The sequence below is a fragment of the Coccinella septempunctata genome, chromosome 3 (assembly GCF_907165205.1).
Source record: "Coccinella septempunctata chromosome 3, icCocSept1.1, whole genome shotgun sequence".
Taxonomy (NCBI): Eukaryota; Metazoa; Arthropoda; class Insecta; order Coleoptera; family Coccinellidae; genus Coccinella; species Coccinella septempunctata.
In genome coordinates this window covers 3043169-3063149 of record NC_058191.1, presented here as the reverse complement: position 1 = coordinate 3063149, position 19981 = coordinate 3043169, and the positions used below count along the sequence as shown (strand labels likewise).

Sequence of the window (19981 nt, the reverse complement as noted above, 5' to 3'; positions counted from 1 at the left end):
TACTGGGGTTTCTCCCTAAGCTCCAGTAGCATACTCAAAATGTTATGGTATCCCGTCACGCTTACCTCTGCTGAAGCTCTATATTATTCACATGCTTTAATTATTGTTGGATGTTAAAAATTGTAATGCTCTTTATCAAAAAAATTTATATGTATATTTGTTTAGTGATATTTACTTGGCTTCATACATAGGTACTCTCAGTGAAAAATATATACTCAACTTATACCTGCTCTTTGTTAATTAATAATTGTTACTTGATATTTGTTATTTTGATCTGCATAAATCCAGACTCAATAAAAGTAATCTGTTCGTTTTCCATTTTGGTAAATTAGATTCTTTCTTTAGAATATGAAAATTTTTTCAGATACATTGTACCATAAGTATATAAGCTTTCCACTGAAATCAAAATAGCCAAAAATACTTTTCGAAATGAATTTATTCAGTTGAATTCATACGAAATTGTATGAGTTTATCACATACATATATAATTCATCGGAATCAATTCATGATAACCATATATTTCTCAAATATTTCTGGTAATTTGGATTTGCGATAAAACATCACGAGAATTAATAAACATGAGAATCAACGCTGGAAGGTCGATCTTATATAGGAAAGTCTCAATCTCCGAACTTTGGAATGTAATTATCATCTTTCACTGTCACTGGAGGTGGCTTTTCCACTGGTTTATCCATTCCGAAAGCCTTCGTGAAAAATTTATCGAAAACACTGGTGATCTCCTTGAAAACTTTCTCTCCTTCCGTTGGTGCTCTCTTGCTTGGTTCTGCCACGACAGTTACGCAGAACTGTGGTGGTGCTACATCTCGCTTTCTTCTAGATCCAAGGTTTGGGACGATTGTGGTTGTTACAATCGACGATGGTGTCGTAGTAGGAGCCAATGATTTCAAAGTGACGTTCGTATGTTTGGGATCATTGGACACTATTGTGTTATTAACTGTTGTAATATTTCCTTCTATCGTTGTGTTCGATATGCAAGGTATGTTAACTGTTGTAGTTTGTCCCTTTGCAACTCCCTTACATTCTGGAGCTTCATTGTTTTCGCATGGTATCGTGCTCTTCACACATCTCATGTTAGGATTGTCCTGGCAAGGCACCGTGTTTGATGAAATAACGACACACATAATTTGACCGTTGGCTGTGCACAGAGCGGTTGTGTTGGCCGGGCATATTTGGGAACCATCTCCACACTGTATTATAACTTTCGTTGTCACTGTTTGCTGTCTTGGGATACTCTCGCTATTGTGATAATAATGATGAACAGTGTAATGGTCATATCTTGGACTATACCCGTCGTAAAACCTGTAATCTTGGTGGTAGTAAGTTGGATGAGATATCCTTCCAAGACTATATCCTAGATAAAAACCTAGAGCAGAATTGCCAGTATCTCTGTTGGTGTAGTGGTAGACTGGATAACTAGGTGGCGCCCAGTAACTTGGGGGATGATAATTATGAACGTTGTAGACTTTTATTTTCGTTCCCCCAGGAGATGGTACACGAACGGGAACGCTGTACGAAGGTTGGTAGTGCTTTGGTGTATTTATCCCAGCATTAGTGAATCCTGGGTATGATGGATGTGGTCCTGTAGGTGAAAAGGGGTCAATATTTCATTAAAAACATATCAACTACAACTAAAATGTGTTTGATTATTGGCTTAAGGGTAAAAAATAAACCACAGTAAACATTTCGGTGAAATAAAATTGAAATATTATTGTCACGTAAATAGCTTCATCTATTTTATATTATGAGGAAAAAACATCTTTGAATGCAGCTGCATGAAGGTACTAATAACAATTATCTCTCATACAAAGGACTCACCTGTCGGATACCTCTGAGTAGGATACCTCGTTGGAGAAGGTCTATAAGTGGGTGCATGTGTTGGAAAGGGTCTGTATGTCGGTGCATGGGTCGGGAATGGTCTGTATGTTGGGGCATGGGTGGGGAATGGTCGGTATGTGGGTGCATGAGTGGGAAAAGGTCTGTATGTAGGTGCCTGGGTGGGATACGGTCTGTAGGTAGGTGCTGGAGTAGGTCTGTGTGTTGGTGCATGAGTTGGGAACGGTCTGTATGTTGGTGCATGGGTGGGGAAGGGTCTGTATGTTGGCGCTCGTGTAGGTGCTGGTCTGTATGTCGGTGCAGGTCTGTAAGTGGGTGCATGTGTTGGAAATGGGCGATATGGCGATGAAGTGGGCCTTCTTGATGCTGAAAAAAAATTTATTATTATTTTTTGCAAATATGATTTCAAAATAATATTCATTTATGAGCATAAACCGGGTCTGTTCAGTTTCATCTACGTGCGGAAATGGTGATCTAATTTTCATGAAAATTATTTCATGTGAGCTGAATGTACAAAATTTCACACGAGTTACATATTTATGATAACTGGTTAAGTAGATATAAAAATCACATCAAATTAACAAACTTATCTCTACGTGTTGGATACTAGAGATATACTCCATTCACATTTATTTAGCCGTCAGTTGGCCATGAAATAATTTTCTCAAGTTTTTGTAACTAGAACGGAGTAAGGTTGGCACTCAAGAAATGTCGTTAATGTCATAACGTCGTTGCTACAACTAATATCAATTTTTATTACGAAAATGCCGAAAGTGATTGAAAAAAAAACAGGGTTTCAGGAAGTGCTATTTAGAATTCAGGTCCGCTCATTCAAACAGTTATACCCTGATATTCTAAAATCCACAATGCGTCAGACGGTAGCGAACATATTCAATGTAAGTGAATTTATATCATGTTTCATCTGAATCAAAACGACTTATATTTCAGCTGAATATTTTCACAATCAAAAAGATTGTGAATGAAGAGGATGACAAAGAATTTCATTCTATTGGGAGACCAAAAAAAGCGGTGGCATTTGAGAATTTTATGTTTGAGTGAATTAATGCGAAAAGTTTACTACAGGATTTTCGATGAATGTCATCGTAGAATAAGTTTCCGAAAATTGATTTTTCCATTTTTCATTTGACTTGTCCTAAATATTGTATATGTCTTAAGGTACCAATAAATAATAATACCAATGATCATTATTATTATATCAATGTATTAAGATGAACAGCCACAAATACGCGCCACTCGCCATATGCATTTCATCTTCGGCTCAATATTTCTGAAATCTACAACTGATGTAACGTTTTCGAACTTCAGCCAAAGAAGATAACGAACATTAACTCTCCCCAAACTAGTGCTTATTATGATATTTATACTGATCTCTTGTATTTTCCATGCAAATAACTGGATTTGGTATGCCTTCAAACAGTTTGTATAAACTTCAATTATGTTCGTCACATATTTACCGAAGAGATTCGACATTGTGATAAAATACGTAATAACAGAAACTTTTACGTAGAACGGACAACATAGCGTTGATTTAAAACCCAAAAATGTTTTGACAAGCTTCAAAACCCCACATTTTCGTACTATACAGAGTGAAATGTGTCAAATTTCCATGGCCAACCGAGTGCTAAAATAAAAGTGAATGGAGAATAGAGTAGAGATATAATGATCAAAATAGAAAACGGGAATTTTGACCGCTACTGAACTCTCTTGATATCACAACCACATGGTTGTATTATTTTTCAAATGCTGGGTAGAAAAAATAGTACATATATTCACTATTTCTTATAAAGGATGAAACGAACCAAAATCTCCTGCGTTCTTAGCATCATACAGTTCTTTGGTTTGGTATGAATTAGATCTGTTCAATTGAAAAGTGATATACAATTTCAGAATTCTTAGGTATAAAAAAATTCAGATTGTCATTCGAGAAAATTATCGATGTCGTCATAACTCATAACATCACGAATATTGGGCCTTATAACATTTTCCTACTTCGAAAATAGTGCATTTTGAAAGACTTGATCGACCTGTCTGAGCATTTAAAAAATATTTCATGTCTGAATTTATTCCAATATTGGAACTGATATTTTTAAGAAATATAAATAACTTGTGTGCTCTTCTTTATGCCGAAGAGTAACCAGAAATGGTTACAATAGCATGATAAATGTTGAAAGTAAAATTTGTTGGTAGAATATGTGTATTTTACAGCCGTTTTTATCACATGTGTGGGTAAAAGAATTCGTCATTTAGAGAAAACGCTCTAAATTATCGAATTGTTGTTATACAATTTTTTATGAGTTCTCTTAAAAGGGTGCAGATTGATAAGTTTCTTTTAAATCATGGGTCATTCGATTCTATTCGAAAACTGAGAACCTATAGTACTTAAGTAAGAGATGGAAAATTGAAAAACGTTCAACGTTATAAAATAATTGATATAGATTCGGGTGTTGTGGATAAATCAATTGTCTGAACATGAGTCAATCAATCAATGTACAACCAATCCCTATGAGGAGGCCTTGTTTGTGAGATACACAGATCAGCATATTCGATCAATATCGCAATATTTGATTTTTTGGGCTCTTATTATACAATAACTACTCTTTAGCGACCTTCAACAACATAGATCATCAGAACTAATTCGATAATCATTGTGTTTATTTATAGCTTGCCTAAGGCCAATATATTTCAACTTCACGTATTTCTCAGCAATGCCTGGATTGTTTTGAATAAACTCGATATCAGCAAAATTGAGAAATCATCAACTATCCAATAAAGCAGAATAGCAATGACAAAAATGGAATAGTATTATGCGTATGGAATAAATTCAATTTCTTCTAGAAAGCCAGAAGTTTCTTGTTGATCATTGGAAGTAGAAAAAATCGTTTACTTTTCAGGTTTCAGTTGAAATAATCAATTCTCTAAAATACATGTGCATTATCGAATATATATCTTTTTTCCTTTTACAAATATCGAATCAATGTGAATGAAAATCGACATAGCATTAAGACTGTACTACCTATTATACTTGCAATTGAATTATTTTCCAGAAATCATTGAATGAAAGGAAAAACCCAGAAGCCAATTCGAGCTACTGAAGAATAAAATGACCAATCGACTCGTTTGAAATGTTTGAAAATAGCCTAGTGTTCACAATAATATGAGGTTGAGTTTGAAATTGAATTTTTTCATGAAACATTTTTTATTACGTGAAGAATAATTGAATGTTTGTTACTGCAATTTTGATTCGAGGAAATTTGCCACCGGTCTATTTCACTTGCTGAAATAGTGTAGTGCATTTTCTTCTGTAGATATATTAATTTAGGGTACTAGGATAGGCAAATTTAGATTCTCCTTAAAATTAAGGCAGTTTATTACAATTCAAATTGGAAATATTTCGAGAAATGTTTCGATCCCACACATAAAATGAACGAAGGGAATATATAAGTCCTAAACTGTTTTGTCCCTTTTTTCGGTATATAATAGATTTTCGGATACCTTGTATCCGAATTCGCTTTCAAGTTGCGGACATGACATAAACCCAGAAGTCTTGATCACTAACAAATTTCTGAAATGGCGAAACAGTGTATCGAGTTCATCGTTATAATTTAAAGTCATATTACGGTAAATCTCTGGGGTAGTAGATTACAATGTATTATTCTTTCTTTCAAAAGACACAATTGAAAGGTCTGTCTGAGTCCTAGGATTAGAAACCCTTGAAACATATCAGTGAAAGACGTTCAAGGAGATTTTGCTTCTTAAAAGTATTTTGAGAACCTCTGTATTCGCTTGTGAGCGTGAAGACATTGTTATCTTTCTTTATCAACACTCAGGAAATGATGAAGAATGGTATATGTAGATTACATACCGAATATAAATTCTTGAACTACGAACCTGATAAAGTGACAAATACAGATAAGAGAATAAATAATATTCGAACTTTCGCTCCACTGTCCACTAAAAAATATTTCATGTTTCACAATAAATAGATTTTTAAGATCTCCACGCATGAAAGGCAACTATTTGACCATTGAAGAAACATTATATTCTGTTGTAGATGAGTGGATATTTTTCACTAATTTTCTAAATCATTGTCTTAAAATGTTCTGCACATAAAAAATAATTACTTACGTGAAGAAGGCTTACTGCTTCTCCAACATTCGTTCTGTCCAAACTGCACCACAACTACAAAGAATAATATCAGGTACTTAGTACCTGACTTCATTGTCTTAGACAACTTACACTGTTCGCAAATATCGGAACTCACTAGGCGAACTGAAGATAAATAATAATTAAAATGATTCAATGATGTTATCGATGCTTCGTCCAAGAGGTCATTATTTCGGATAACCTAGCCGTATCAGAGAAACTGGTTTATGTTATGCTCTTCGTAGTATTCTTTTTCTACCGGGGAACTTCGCCAAAACCGCAAGACGTAGTCGTCCAGTTTACGATGGATTTTCTATTGTCTAGATTTGCGGAATTCTAAAACATTGCGAAATCTAGTTAGAAGTTGCTCATTTTTAAGTTATGAATTTTTCAATTCGATATACAGTGTGGCGATACACTGAGAACTGGGGCATTCGCGGTTGGATTTATTTCAGAAAATCGCTCGAATTATGATCTAAAAATAAAACAACCGTAACATCATGGATATCATGGATATAGGTACCATCATATAAGCGGCCAATGATTTGATCATATTGTCTTCGAAATTTGACGAATTTTGAAGTATCAGATATCACTAAATAAATAGGTAAAAAAGATAAGTGAACAAGAAAAAAGTTCTATTCAAAGGAGAGGAACACTATCGGGTCTGTTTAGGCCCTCATACGAGTAAAGGTGGCCATTATTCACGGTGGAGCAGATCGAACCGGGCCTAACCGAACAGGTCCGAAATAGAGGCTCCAGGTGCCCTGCAAATGTCTCTTCATCATCACTTTGAGGTCGCTAATTGTTCAGAAACCATTTATGCATGCATTGCTGTATCCCGTTACCGGGAATAAATCTACAAAAAGACAAAAAAAAAGAACGGTGCGAGCGGACTTATAATTTTTTAACGCGACTGTTTGCCCTCCTGTGACTGAAGAGACCCAATCGTGACCTACAGATCCTTCCACACTCTGGGCATGGATAGTCACCAATCAGATCTGGCCGCCGCTGTATCCTTCTCTAGTCTCCATTATAACTGTGTACCAAAGACCTCCACTGTAATCTGTCCTACGCAAGTTGTTGCCAGTTGGCATTAACTAATTTTAGGGATTGATGTAGTATATCTTTGAACCGCTTGTACTGGCCTCGTGGTTTCTGGGCTCCCCCTGTGAATTCGCCGTACAGAGCTATCTTGGGGAGTCTTGTGTCTTGCATTCTCAGAATGTTCTCCATCTGAGTCGAGCCCTTGTTACTTGAGTCTCAATTGTTGTACAAGTCGCGCGTTGCAAGACTTCTGCATTTGAAACTTTGTAGAACCATCTGATGTGCATTATCTGTCTTAGATGACGTTGTTGCGTTTGCTCAAGTTGTTTAATATGTCGCCTGTAGGGCGTCTAGCTTTTGCTTCCGTAAAGAAGCGTTGGGAGGACCACTGCTTTGTGAACAGCTGTCTTGGTCTTCAGATTGTGGTCGTGATTTTGAAACACTCTGTCCTTTAGCATCCAGAATGCCCGTGATGCCGAATTGATACGGTTTTGTATTTCCGTGTCTAGATTAGCCCTACTATTTATGAAGCTTCCCAAGTATTTGAACTGCTCGACCACTTCTAGAGTTTCATTCTCCAGGCTGATATATGTTTGAAGGCTTTTTGGTGGACTTACCTGGATTTTGGTTTTGTCGATATTGAGTCTAAGGCCTAAGGGTACGTTCATACCGAAGATGCATGGATGAGCGCGGTGGAGGTCGCGGTCGCTGTCGAGGTTTACATCGATGCCTGGCAGTACATGTCGAAGATGCTTTCCTTTCAGTCAAAGCTCATAAACGAACTGAAAAATAAATACGTTACCCTGGTGAATGTCACGTGATTTGAAGAGCGCCAATAAGCGTGCAAGGTACCTCGCGGCAACAGCCCGATCGCTATATAAAATCAAACTATTTTGTTCTGCGATCGACATCGCTGTAAACCGCGATGATAAGCGGCGAGGGTGAACGGGTGAAACATCCTTGGTATGTACGGTCTCATTAGAATATGAAGGTTTGTTTTGACATCGATGTAACGATCGCGACCGCGACCTCCACCGCGCTCATCCAGGCATCTTCGGTATGAACGTACCCTAAAGCTTCGTATATCTGTATATAGGTGTCCAACATTATCTGTAGATCCTCGGAGCCGCTGGCGATGAGTGCGCAGTCGTCTGCATATTGAAGTTCCGTGATAAACTTTGTACGGGTTTTTGCTCAGGTTGAATAGGCCTCCATCAAATCTTATCCAACACTTTTAACAGGCATATTCATGTCAGCCATTATCGAGACAGCTATGGCGAAAATATTGAACAGTAAATGTGCTAACACGCAGCCTTGTTTTGTTCCAGAGTTGGTTAAGAAATGGTCGGTTGTAGAGCCATTATGCTGTATTCTAGCTGTGTTGTTGGTATGAAGGCTTTTACACACTGCTAAGAATTTTTCGGGTACTCCAAGGCGTCCCATGATTTTCCATAGCGCTCTCAGATTCGATCGAAGGCCTTACTTAAATCGATGTAGGCTGTATAGATCCTTGATTGTTGTTCACGAGCCTTCTCTTGCAGCTGTCGCAGTGTGAAAATTGAGTTCCTCGATTTGTTCGAAAGCCGCACTGGGATTCAGGTAATAGCTTATCAGAAACCATTAAGGTGAATCATAATGACGAATTTTTTGATTTACTTCTTTGTCCGATCATCAATGTTAGGGTTGCCTGACTCGAGTTTGCCAGGCGTTTTTTGTCCCAGTTGCTAGTGACACCTTGCGGGCAGGAAAAAAGTCTTCGTCTGTCAATTATCACAACAATACTAATATCATCGTCGGACGCGCCGAAAGTTTTTCTCTTAAACCGAAAGCAATCGTCTATAATATCGCGGGGATTATGGCACAATTGATATTGAGCAACGTTGAGTGGCTTGTGTCTCCTATATCATTGAGGTGATAACCACGAAGCTTGTACGGCAATGAGGTGGGATCTCACCTTCACCCTTTTCTGCTACCAGACCAGTGGAAATTCGCCAATTTTCAATATTTAAATCTAGAAGAACAAGTTCTTTTTAGTGCCAAATGTCTATACAGGGTGTTTTCGACCATCGGTGCGATCAAACTCATAATTTCTTAGGGCTACTTGCGACTGTATGCCTTCCTGTGACTGAAGAGACCCAACCGTGACCTACAGATTCTTCCACACTCTCGGCATGGATAGTCATCAACCAGTTCTGATCGCCGCTTTTTTATTCTCTACTCTCCATTATAACTGTGGACCCAAAACTTCCAATGTGATCTGTCTAACTCTAGTTGTTCACGGTTATGATTGGCATTAACCGATTTTAGGGATTGATGCAGTATACCCTTAAACCGCTCATACTGGTCTCCTGGTTTCCGAGCACCCTCTGTGAATTCGAATAACAGAGATATTTTGGGGAGTCTTGCGTCATCCTCAGAATGTGGCCGCTCCATCTGAGTCGGGCCCTCGTTACTTGAGTCTCAATTGTTATACATACAACTCGCGCGCTGCAAGACTTCCAGCATTTGAAACTTTGTGGATCCATCTGATGTGCATTATTTGTCTTATATGAAACTGTATTGACAATACGTTATGTAATTTATGAGAATGTTAAGAATAAGAAATACATAAATTCATGCGAGTCTGTTCTTCAACCATTCTTCACGAGTAAAGTGAGAACTCCGTTTCGTTCAACTAAATTTATTGGATATTTCGAAAAACAATTGAAATTTATTGAATTGCAGATTTGCGGTATTTTATTGGGTGAATGAAGGAAAAAATAACTGATTTTTTTTCGAACCTTTGCCTTGGACCTCTAGTTTCTCTATTTATTGAAGAGCTGCAGTTCATCTAACAAATGAATGATAACATGTGAATTAAGTAGATAATGGATCAGGAAACTCATATTAGAATCACACGATAGGGCTAGAATATTTACTATTGCAGAATTCCAACAATTCATTGTAATTATTCTTCTACTTCTGCAGAGTTTTTTCTGTATTCCTAGGAGATGTAAGGAATAATGCATGTCATCCTCACCAGGTAATGATATGTTAAGTGGATTATATTTCCTATACGTTCAACTACTCTTGGTGCGAGGAGAAATATTATAACTTGGCTCCACTTCTTTTAGAAAATTGATGAGTAAGGAATGGTTTTTCTTTAGTTTCCTGGTAGGGGCAATATTTGTTTTGTGGAGATTCAACCTATCACATTTGTTCATTTACAATACCAACTTGTGGGGGCTCATATTGAAGTTGAGAAAAGACAATCACAAAATTTTATGTGTTATAAGATTTTTCCCTTTGAAAACGGTTCGCCTGATGATCAAGGTTAGTGAGATCAGTGTTAACAGCTTCAAGCACAGATTTGATATGTACCAATTTCCGCAATCTCTAAGCATATTGTAACGTCCGAATCCCTCCTACCACCGCTCGGAAACATCGCGCATATCGCTCCCGGTACTTCGAGAATATTCTCGAACAGGGGCGTATAGACGCGCGGTGGGCTCGAGGGACAGTTAGTATTCTGAACAGACCCTAGTGAAAGAGGAATTCCTGAAGAGTAACAACGTGCAAAGTGGTGAAAGTAAATGAGTGAGTGTGTATATAAATTAGAGTAAATCCTTGTACATGAATGAATGCAGTAGTTGTGTCAATAAATTAGACGTTAAAAAGAAGAAAATTTAATCAACCCCGAGAACGTTATATATTTCCTTTTATGTATTTTATGTACTACTTCTTGTGTTTGGGTTGCAACAATGTAGCCTCAGCTGTCATTATATTATTGATATTGACATAAATTCATAAAGAACTCAACGATTAGGAAAAAATATAGTGATAATGAGGACGATGTTAGGAATATAATCAAGAGTTCCAAAATAATATCCTAAAGACGAAAATGCTTTACATTCAAAGGCAAATTCATTCTTCCATAAAAACATTTATTTCAAATAGTATTTTTGAAAATAAATAGTTCATGTCACATATCTATATAAAATCTCCAACTAATAACATTGCTGTCGGTAACAAATCGTATCACAAAGAAATATACAAACAAAAACACTTTTGTTATTTTGTGATGATAAGAAATAGTAAATAATAATTATTCACAGATAAATTCTCTCAATATAACAATAACATTCAGCTTTGGCGGTTTATTAATTTTAAATGATATTTTCATTCTATTTTTTCTTATCGCCTGTTTTGAAAGCATTGGAAAAGAATTTTTCAAAAACGTTAGTCACTTCATTGAACGCAATTTCTCCTTCAGTGGATTTCCTTACAGAAGGTTCTGCAAGTATTGTAACGCAGAAGGGCTGTGCTGCTTCTCTCTTTGCTCTGCTAGTTCCTAAAGAAGGAAAAGTGTTATTGGCGCCCAGAGATGGAAAAGTATTGGAAATAGTTGTTTGTTCAGTTGTTGTAGAATCTGATGAAGAAGTTGTTGTAGATATAGTAGTAGTGATTTCTGTTGTATTCTTCGGAGGATCAGCAGACACAATGGTATTATTCACCGTAGTAACATTGCCTTCAATGATGGTGTTTGAAATGCAAGGGATATTTACTGTGGTGGTTTCACCTTTGGCTTTTCCCTTGCATTCAGGTGCATCGTTATTCTCACAGGGTACGCTACTTTGGACACATTTCATATTTGGATCCTTGTCACAGGGTATCGTTTTGGTAACAGCTACCACACACATGATCTGACCGGTGGCTGTACATAATGATATAGTATTCGCGGGACAAATCTGTGAACTGTCACCACAAGTGATGATATTGTTGGTTGTCACTGTTTGTTCCTTGGGCACATTATTGTTATTGTGGTAGTAATGATGCACAGTGTAATGGTCGTATCTTGGCACATATCCGTTGTAGCAGGAATGACAATGAGAGAACGTTGGACTGGTGATACGAGCGAGGGAGTATCCCAGAAAGAAGCCAAGGACCCCGCTACCGGTGCTCACGGGAGAATAGTGGTATGAGGGATAAACCATTGGAGCATAGTAGTTCGGAGGATGGTAATTGTTTATGTTGTATACTTTCACCTTAGTCGTGCCGCCAGGCTGGGGAATTTGCAGAGGTCGTTGGAAACTCTGTTGATTCGGTTGTGCGAAGGTTGGTCTATATGCTCCTGGTTGATTTCCTGGATACGCTGGTGGGGGACCTGTGAATAAGAAAAAGTGTCATGTTTGAGAACTGTCTTATTGAGTCATGTTGGTAGAGAATGAATTGAAGCTATTAAGAATTATTCATTGACTTAGTTCTACTGATTTATTGGTGTGGCAAGTAATTCTGAATTGTGTGCAGTTCATTGTTTCTCAGATTGAAGAGCTAAAATAAACTGAATGGTCACTCTTAATTCACAAATAATGGTTAAGGTAATAATGTCATGTCTGAAGACTAATTGTTGCAGAAGAACAGGGGAAAGCGTCTGCAGGGTTTCAAAGATTTAAAAAAAATCGTCAGGTGTACATACTCGAGCATGTCAGATTACTGTATACTGTATATGCCCTACGTGTCTCTAATAATAAATTCATGCTTATCTGACAGTTTGCGCGGTGGGGCTGGCCGTACGGAAGAGTTGAAAATGGTAAAAAAAATTTTTTCGAGCGTGCCAGATTTTTAGATGATATGGTTATTGGACCCAAAGGAAGCTACTTTTCGAGAGACTGGCAATTCGGTCACAGCAGTCCTTTGAAAATGCAAAAAAAAAATAGTTACTTGTACATACTCGAGCGTGTCAGATTTTCATAGAGATGGTTAATCTTATTGATACAGACTTGTTGACCCATTAATCTGTCACTAATCAAGCGGGGTTCTTTCAATCTGACACTGTTGAAGATGGTGAAAAGGAATTTTTTTAGAATGTCCCCCTTTCTGTACCTCTAATTGTTTTGTATTCATTATGAAAGTTGTAGATAATAAAATTCTATACAACTTTTGGGCTATTCTATATTCCTCAAATATAAAATATTCTTTCAAATGAGCCGTTACCGGATATACGTTGAAAATAAAAAGGTCTCACAAGATGGGCATATTTAAAAAACCTCATTACGAACACCCAACCATTAAGGAAAAAAATTATTTTGGAATTGAAAAACGACCGTCAAAAATCAATTACTGAGCGTTTCGCCTAATTGTATAATCAGGAAGCCGTTGGTTGTGGTTGATTCGAATCAAGCTATTGCCCGAATTAATTCAAATTGTGGAGGACTAATTAAGAGTTTCCCGAAACTCCCAAGCGAATAATAATCGGAACATTGAGGAAGTTGCTATATGAGAAATGAGAATTATCCGATTTTAATCAGTTATATGGTGAATAGTTTCGAATATACTAATGAATAAGCGAAAATCTGATCAGATTAGGTTTATCGTCTGGATTTGAGTTGGAAATCGTAATAAACTTCTGAATGTACTTGTACGTACGTACTGAACATTGAATACATATAAACTATTTCTGGTGATATGACTGGTTTCGATAATGTTCAGTTGAAATCGAGCAAAGAGAAAAATTAAACCCATCTAAATTTCTTCTTTCATTCAGAGGAAGATTCCAAAGAGGCCTAGACTTTTTCCGAGTTCTATCCCTGTGAGTACGATTCCTGGCTGGTGCGAAAGCCTGTTGAGACCAGAAAACTGAGTGGAGAATCACCCCTACATCGCCGTGCATTGTTTACCGATCTGCAAACCCGTAACTTTTGAGGCTGAATTCCATTTTACAGCATGAATGTTGCTATAATAATGTTTATCAATTCCCGAGAACTAGAATTATTTTTTTTTATTGATGTGCCAAACGTGTCTTATCGAGAATGATCATTAGAAAAGGAAAATCTTCATCATTAATTTTTTTTCATTGAGGCAGTTTTTCACTGTCAGAAATTTTGATATGGTGTGCTCTAAGGCTGAGACGAAGTATCTAATTTGTTTAATTCTATCGCATAACTTTGACAGAACAACGTTATAAGAGGAAAACCGTGACATTTAGCTGAAATGACTGGATTAATTTTTTCAATAGGCGCAGGACTCAGGGGCACACATTACAACTGAAAAATCAAAGATTTTCTAGGAGAAATGTTCCTGAGGTACAGTTCATTCGTATGAATATCGAACGGGAAAGTTTTAATGCTCGCCCACTATTTTATCTTTCTCATAGTTTCATTTGAGAAATTTCATCTTATAAATATACACTTTAAGTAGGTACTATCAGAATTATTCAGAAAATGCATAATCAAGGTGAGTTTATATAGCAAATAACAAGAATCAAACAAAATTTAAAAGCTCGAATAGCAGATGGCGAACATGTGATCACCGAATAAAACAAAATTGTACCTTGTGGGTATCTTGATGACTGAGTTGGATATCTGCCAGGTTGTGTGGCTGGCCTATATGTTGGATTCCTTCCTGGCACTGACTGTGGTCTGTAAGTAGGTACTGGAGAAGGAAAAGGTTTGTAAGTTGGTGCTCGAGTAGCTGCTGTATATGGCCTATGTGTTGGTGCAGCTGTATAAGGCCTATGTGTCGGGTTGGGTCTTGGTCTTGAAGCTGAAAAAAAAAGTATCATCATTATTTTGGTGTATGTTATTGTGAGTTGAAAATGGATATATAGGACCAAATGTTATTGCACTCAAATCATACAGAGTAGGTTAGTCCTAGCGGTGCAAATTCTGTCAACGAGGAGGGTTTTAAAAGGTGCCTTTCCCATGAAAGCCATTATCTTCAAGGAAATCATATCTATTTTTCTGTTACAACGAACATTTTGTCTTTTTAAATATGGCATCGATTGAAACAATGCTGTTCAGCTTAGTGGTGGCTTCAAGTCCTTTATGCGTCCTCAATTAGACGATCAAATGGAAAAATTCAGTATGCTGGCACTTTATCGAACATACAATTTCCATAAAAATTTCAGGGGAAAGAAGATAATAATTTTATCAGATACAACTATAAAATAACATTTTCCATTTGGTTTCACCTGGATTGTTTCAGAATTTGTAACAGTTTGTTGATTGAGCAAAGACCTTGCCAATTCTACGGTCACTGAATTTGTGGCTCAGCAATCTGTAGCATTCATCAAGGATTGTGGAACTAAGCGAAATTTATATGACTTCCTTTTAAATTTCCAGTTTCAATTTGATAAAATTTCAGAATTTTGTGTATAGTGTATACAATCAATAGAAAATCTCAAAAACTATTTCGAATTTCTTCAGCATTGGTAATGCTAACCTCCAGATGAGGTTGCTATTGCCACAGATCATTCTTAATTTATTTAGTCACTACTATCTGAAGTACAACCAGGTAAATGAACACCACCAGAAAATCAGGTTACAGTCCTTCAATGCTAGTGAAATATTTGATCAGGCAATACTACCTTATCAGTTGATATTTTTATTCGTTAGATACAAATCAACCCCATCGATTTCAGAAACCACATTAATTCAGAAAAGACCATTAGCGAAAAAATACAAAATGAAAACCCAGCAAAAATCACCTATCAAATATACTAGTATAAACATCTTTGAAAATCATGTGATCTCTCGATAAAAATGTAATATCAATATCTGTTAAAATAATAATCGAGATGCGAAAACGACAAATTTTCATTCATGAATGCCCTGTCCACGTTAACGTTCACATCTGTAGAGAGTAGAGAGAAGGAAAACGATCACTGCTTGCAGACTGCAGATTATTTGTCCCCTAAAATAAGGTACATTCAATAAAATTTACCGTCAAGTAGTCTATGACATTTTGAAGGTTGATGTTATGTGACCGAACGTAAGTCTTTCCTTGAATTACTTCATCTTTCCAGAATGTGAACATTGATAAATTGATGAAGTTAACCTATAAATGGTGATTTTGTGAAGGCACTCTTTAGGAAGAAGTTAATAGTTCATTTTTCTCAAGGTACAAAAAGCATTTCTATTATTTATTCAGATCACAAGAATTCAAACAATTTGAGGAAAGAACTCTTGGTACAAATTATGATTTTCCAAATGAGTTTTGTGGTTTCTCACGACGTGAAAAATGTATGAGACAGGTCAGGAAAGATATTAAGCTTGAAGGTACAAAGTATCATCAAAAACGTCATTTCAAAATTTATAAACAGAATAATAGCACATTTTAAACAAAAAAGTTTTTACACTCCTCTTGGATTTCCTGATATTCTGAGATCAAACATAGGAAGGTGAATATTTGAATAATTTTATGCCCTGATACATGGGCGATATTTCAAATGTTTTAGACTTATGTTTGGGTATAAACATTACTGTTCCACTGCTTGTATGGTAGTTGGACTTTTATTATAGATCATACGCAGAATATGTTTTTGAATGATGAAAACCCTACCAGCATCTGAAGAATTTCCCCACAGAAGTACTTTGTAAGATAAATGACTGAAAACCCAGCTGTAGTAGATATTGATTAGAGATGTAATAGGTAGCAGGTGTCTTACTCTATTTATAGCAATTTAAGAGCTATTCAATTTACTGCAAACCGAACCAACCATTTCACGAAAAAACCTATTGAAATTTCACATAATATCTGGAGTTTTTAGAAAGGAAGAAGCTCAAACAGCAAAAGAGGTCAGCAAACAAAACACATCTTTGAACACGATGGTAGACCGTTTTGTGAACAGAACTGGGACAACTCATCTCTTAGACTTTTAGGCAGGTCGTTAATGAAAAGAAGGAACAACAGAGGTCCTAAAACGGATCCCTGTGGTATTCCTGATTTCAAAGTATACTCGGATGTCAGAGTCTTCCGACTTTGACATCCTTCTTTTCTTCGATTCTGATTCTGATTCTGATTTTAAATATACAAAAATTTACCATGCTATAATGACGAGATACATATATCCTTAAACATTGACTAATAGTTCATTTCATCGTGGAAAATAGTAAAAACTGACATCATCACAAGAAATTTGTAATCGAAGATTTGCTCAAAGGATGCAAATTATGAAATCTTCACTAAGCTCTTTCTATTTTCACGTGATAGATTAAGATATTTTCAACAGATCAAGATATATTTTACATGAAAACTCTTATTGAAACAGCAAAATATTATCCGTTTCTCGATGTAAACAAACAAAAGTGCATCAACTTTTCATTTGCAAAAATTGATACCAGGGGGCGTTTCGCTTGTTTGGAATTCCCAACTCTATATACTCATGTTTTACGTCTATAAGCCTCCCTCAAGGTCACATTGCTATCGATATTATTCGTGAATACTGTGTTTTGAGGAGTTGTCAAATTGTCCCAATATTAACAGTTTTCTTTCTCATATTTCTGGAATTTCGGGATTATTTTTCGGAAAACCAAAACATCGTCGGTGATGGGACGCCCTCAGGATTGTAGCTTTGTTTTTGTTCGCACTCAGAATTGTTCAGAAAGTAGTGGAACAGCAATGGCGTGATAAGTTACGAGCGAACTCACTCTGAATAAATAAATGTGCGACTATTTTAACCGATCTGGTACCATCGAAAAATTTAACCAAAACAGGCATTGGGCCAGGCTTTCGGCCGTTCATTTGAAATCAGAGGAAAGGATATAGATTAGAATTTTCCCCTATTAATTCTACAATGTGGGGCATGACGCAATTATGGGTTACAATAAATAAGAAGTTCAGAATCATTACGATCGTGGTTTCATTACAAATTTAACTGAAATTAAGTCGACTGCTTGCGAATTTCAGTAAGAAGTTATAAAACGTGATTGTTCATGAGAATTTGAGAATTAAGAATAAACAATCGATAACCTTCAATCGTAATTATCGAAGGAATTAATAGATGTATATCCTATTTCACTATTTTACTCACGCCTAGAAATTCTTCCACTGCTAATGCTCTTCTTACATAATACAAGATGATTTTCTAGAAGGACCAATAGTATAAGCAAGAAATGAATACACTTAGATTTTCCCATTTTTCCCGGTCACTAGCACAACGAAGAACTTATTTCACAGCATTATCATAACCTTTCAGGGGTTCACTTCATATCGACCCCGTGATCAATACAAACGGACACTTAACTATATCTGTTCGACCTCTGAACCGTCGTGATTATTCACTTCCGAAGAACTACTATTGTTCTCCTCAAGTGGAATTACGTCTACTCTTTCTTGAGATCCCGTGGTTGGGTCGGAAACTGAACCGCTCGATTCGAAAGCGACACATACCTTTCACGACCTGTTTGACTTTTTCATGGTAAAATGACTCGGACGGTGGAAACGTTTGTATAGAAATCGATGCATCATAGCAACTAAAGGAAGTGATGGGGATTCCTAACAGCTCAACAGGTGGATTTATGAAATATTTATAGTGGCGTCGTAGGAAGTAGGAAATTTGGGGCAATTAAGGGCAACTGATACGCTGCGACTGGTCCTAAAAAAATTATCTTCGATGGCCTTGATCATAAGTGAAATATTTTTCCCTGATAACTCTTGAAGTTCTCATTTTAGGTATAGGTATTATTTAGGTGAACCCTCTCTTCGTAAATAAATGAAGAATAGAGGTTGTTGCTCAATATCACTCTGGTTTGCTTGGAAAGATGATATCAAAATATTAAATATGACAATGAATCACAGCAATATTACAGAGAATTACTTTGTTTCTAAGATAAAACTTTCGTCGCGTTCGACTATGAAATTATTTATTTTATTTGTTTCTCATTTGTAAACGTTAGTTTCCAAAAACACAATATTAATCAAGAAAGTTTATTTCATCAAGTCACTAACTTGTAAAACTGACAGTTAACTTGCAAAATTTTTACAAGTTAGTAGTATTATTTACATTAGAAAATTTTGTTTTATCGTCATATATGTTGAAAATCATGGTACAATTGTTATTTCCAGTAACAAAGATTTTCGATGATGAAAGGGTTGATACTGATGATGATGAACCATCTGTCGACTCAGAAACTGCTGAACTCGAGGACTGCAGAACATTTGTACTCTCCTTACTACCAAATAATTTGCTAGACATTTCGATTTTTTTGTTGACCGAATCATCGACATAACTCATCGCAATTTCGGTGCTCTTCCACCCTCCTGCACGCTTTAGTGCTAAAATATCTCCATCCGAATCCGCAACCATAGTGGCTCCAGTTCTGCGAAAAGAGTGGCCGGTGTATAACTATGGGTCTGTTAAACCTAAATATTTCGCTATTTGCTTTGGGACACCACCAATAGTGTGCTGGCCAGCATTAAGGAAAATGCACTTTCCATATCGGTATGTCAAAAAAAATCTAAGGCTTTCTGTTCCAGAAGGCCGAAGATTTACATATTTTCTGTATAACATGCAGGGCTTGAAGCTGCAGCCATCATCGGTTATGGTGAATCTTCTTGTTGTTAAATTTTTTGTTTGCCGCAATGTCACAATAACGTATTTTCCCATATCTTCTACATCATTCATATTTAAGGAGAGAATTTCGTCACATCGACAACATCCAAAAATCCCAAATATTGTTACAATTTTCGCCAGCAACCACTGGTCATCAGGAGCATATAAAAGAAATTGTTCAGCCTCTTATTTACTTAATACCTTGGCCTTTTTTGGCGTATTACGCTCATTTTTTCCTTTCAGAAACGCTATTACCTTTTGAAATCTGCAAATGACAACTAAACGTCATATTTTTCAATAAATTTTTTAAGGAAAACAAACCTGTGAACAGGAGCATTTTCTTTCATTTCCAAGCAGCTTTTCAGCATAGACCATTTTGCCCATAAAGTATTAGGGCTGAATCTAGTTGATTCAAGTAGACCAACAAAACATCTTCAGTTACCCCAATCACACTATTTTTGTTTTGCCACTTTTTGAAGTTGTCGTATTCTCGCTCGTACCTTGAAGCTGATTTTGCAGGTAATAAACAAAACTACTCTGCTGGTTGCCTGAATAATTTCTTTTGGTACATTCATTTTCGCTTTCGCCAAAACAAATGTAAAGAAA

The 19981-nt window shown here is 36.5% G+C and overlaps 3 protein-coding genes across 3 annotated transcripts in view; 1 reads left to right on the top strand and 2 right to left on the bottom strand.

The window, feature by feature from the left end:
- Positions 1–19981, top strand: part of LOC123309346 (transient receptor potential-gamma protein) — a 297127-nt gene that overhangs the window by 62043 nt on the left and 215103 nt on the right. The window lies entirely within an intron of this gene.
- On the bottom strand, positions 419–6226 carry LOC123309350 (adhesive plaque matrix protein-like). Its single transcript, XM_044892432.1, has 3 exons — positions 6001–6226; positions 1837–2220; positions 419–1600 (listed from the first exon to the last, which is right to left on the bottom strand). Exons 1-3 carry the CDS (start codon positions 6092–6094, stop codon positions 621–623), a joined length of 1458 nt encoding a protein of 485 aa, XP_044748367.1. The 5' UTR covers positions 6095–6226; the 3' UTR covers positions 419–620.
- Positions 10950–18295, bottom strand: LOC123309351 (spore coat protein SP85-like). Its single transcript, XM_044892433.1, has 3 exons — positions 17855–18295; positions 14374–14586; positions 10950–12208 (listed from the first exon to the last, which is right to left on the bottom strand). Exons 1-3 carry the CDS (start codon positions 17958–17960, stop codon positions 11229–11231), a joined length of 1299 nt encoding a protein of 432 aa, XP_044748368.1. The 5' UTR covers positions 17961–18295; the 3' UTR covers positions 10950–11228.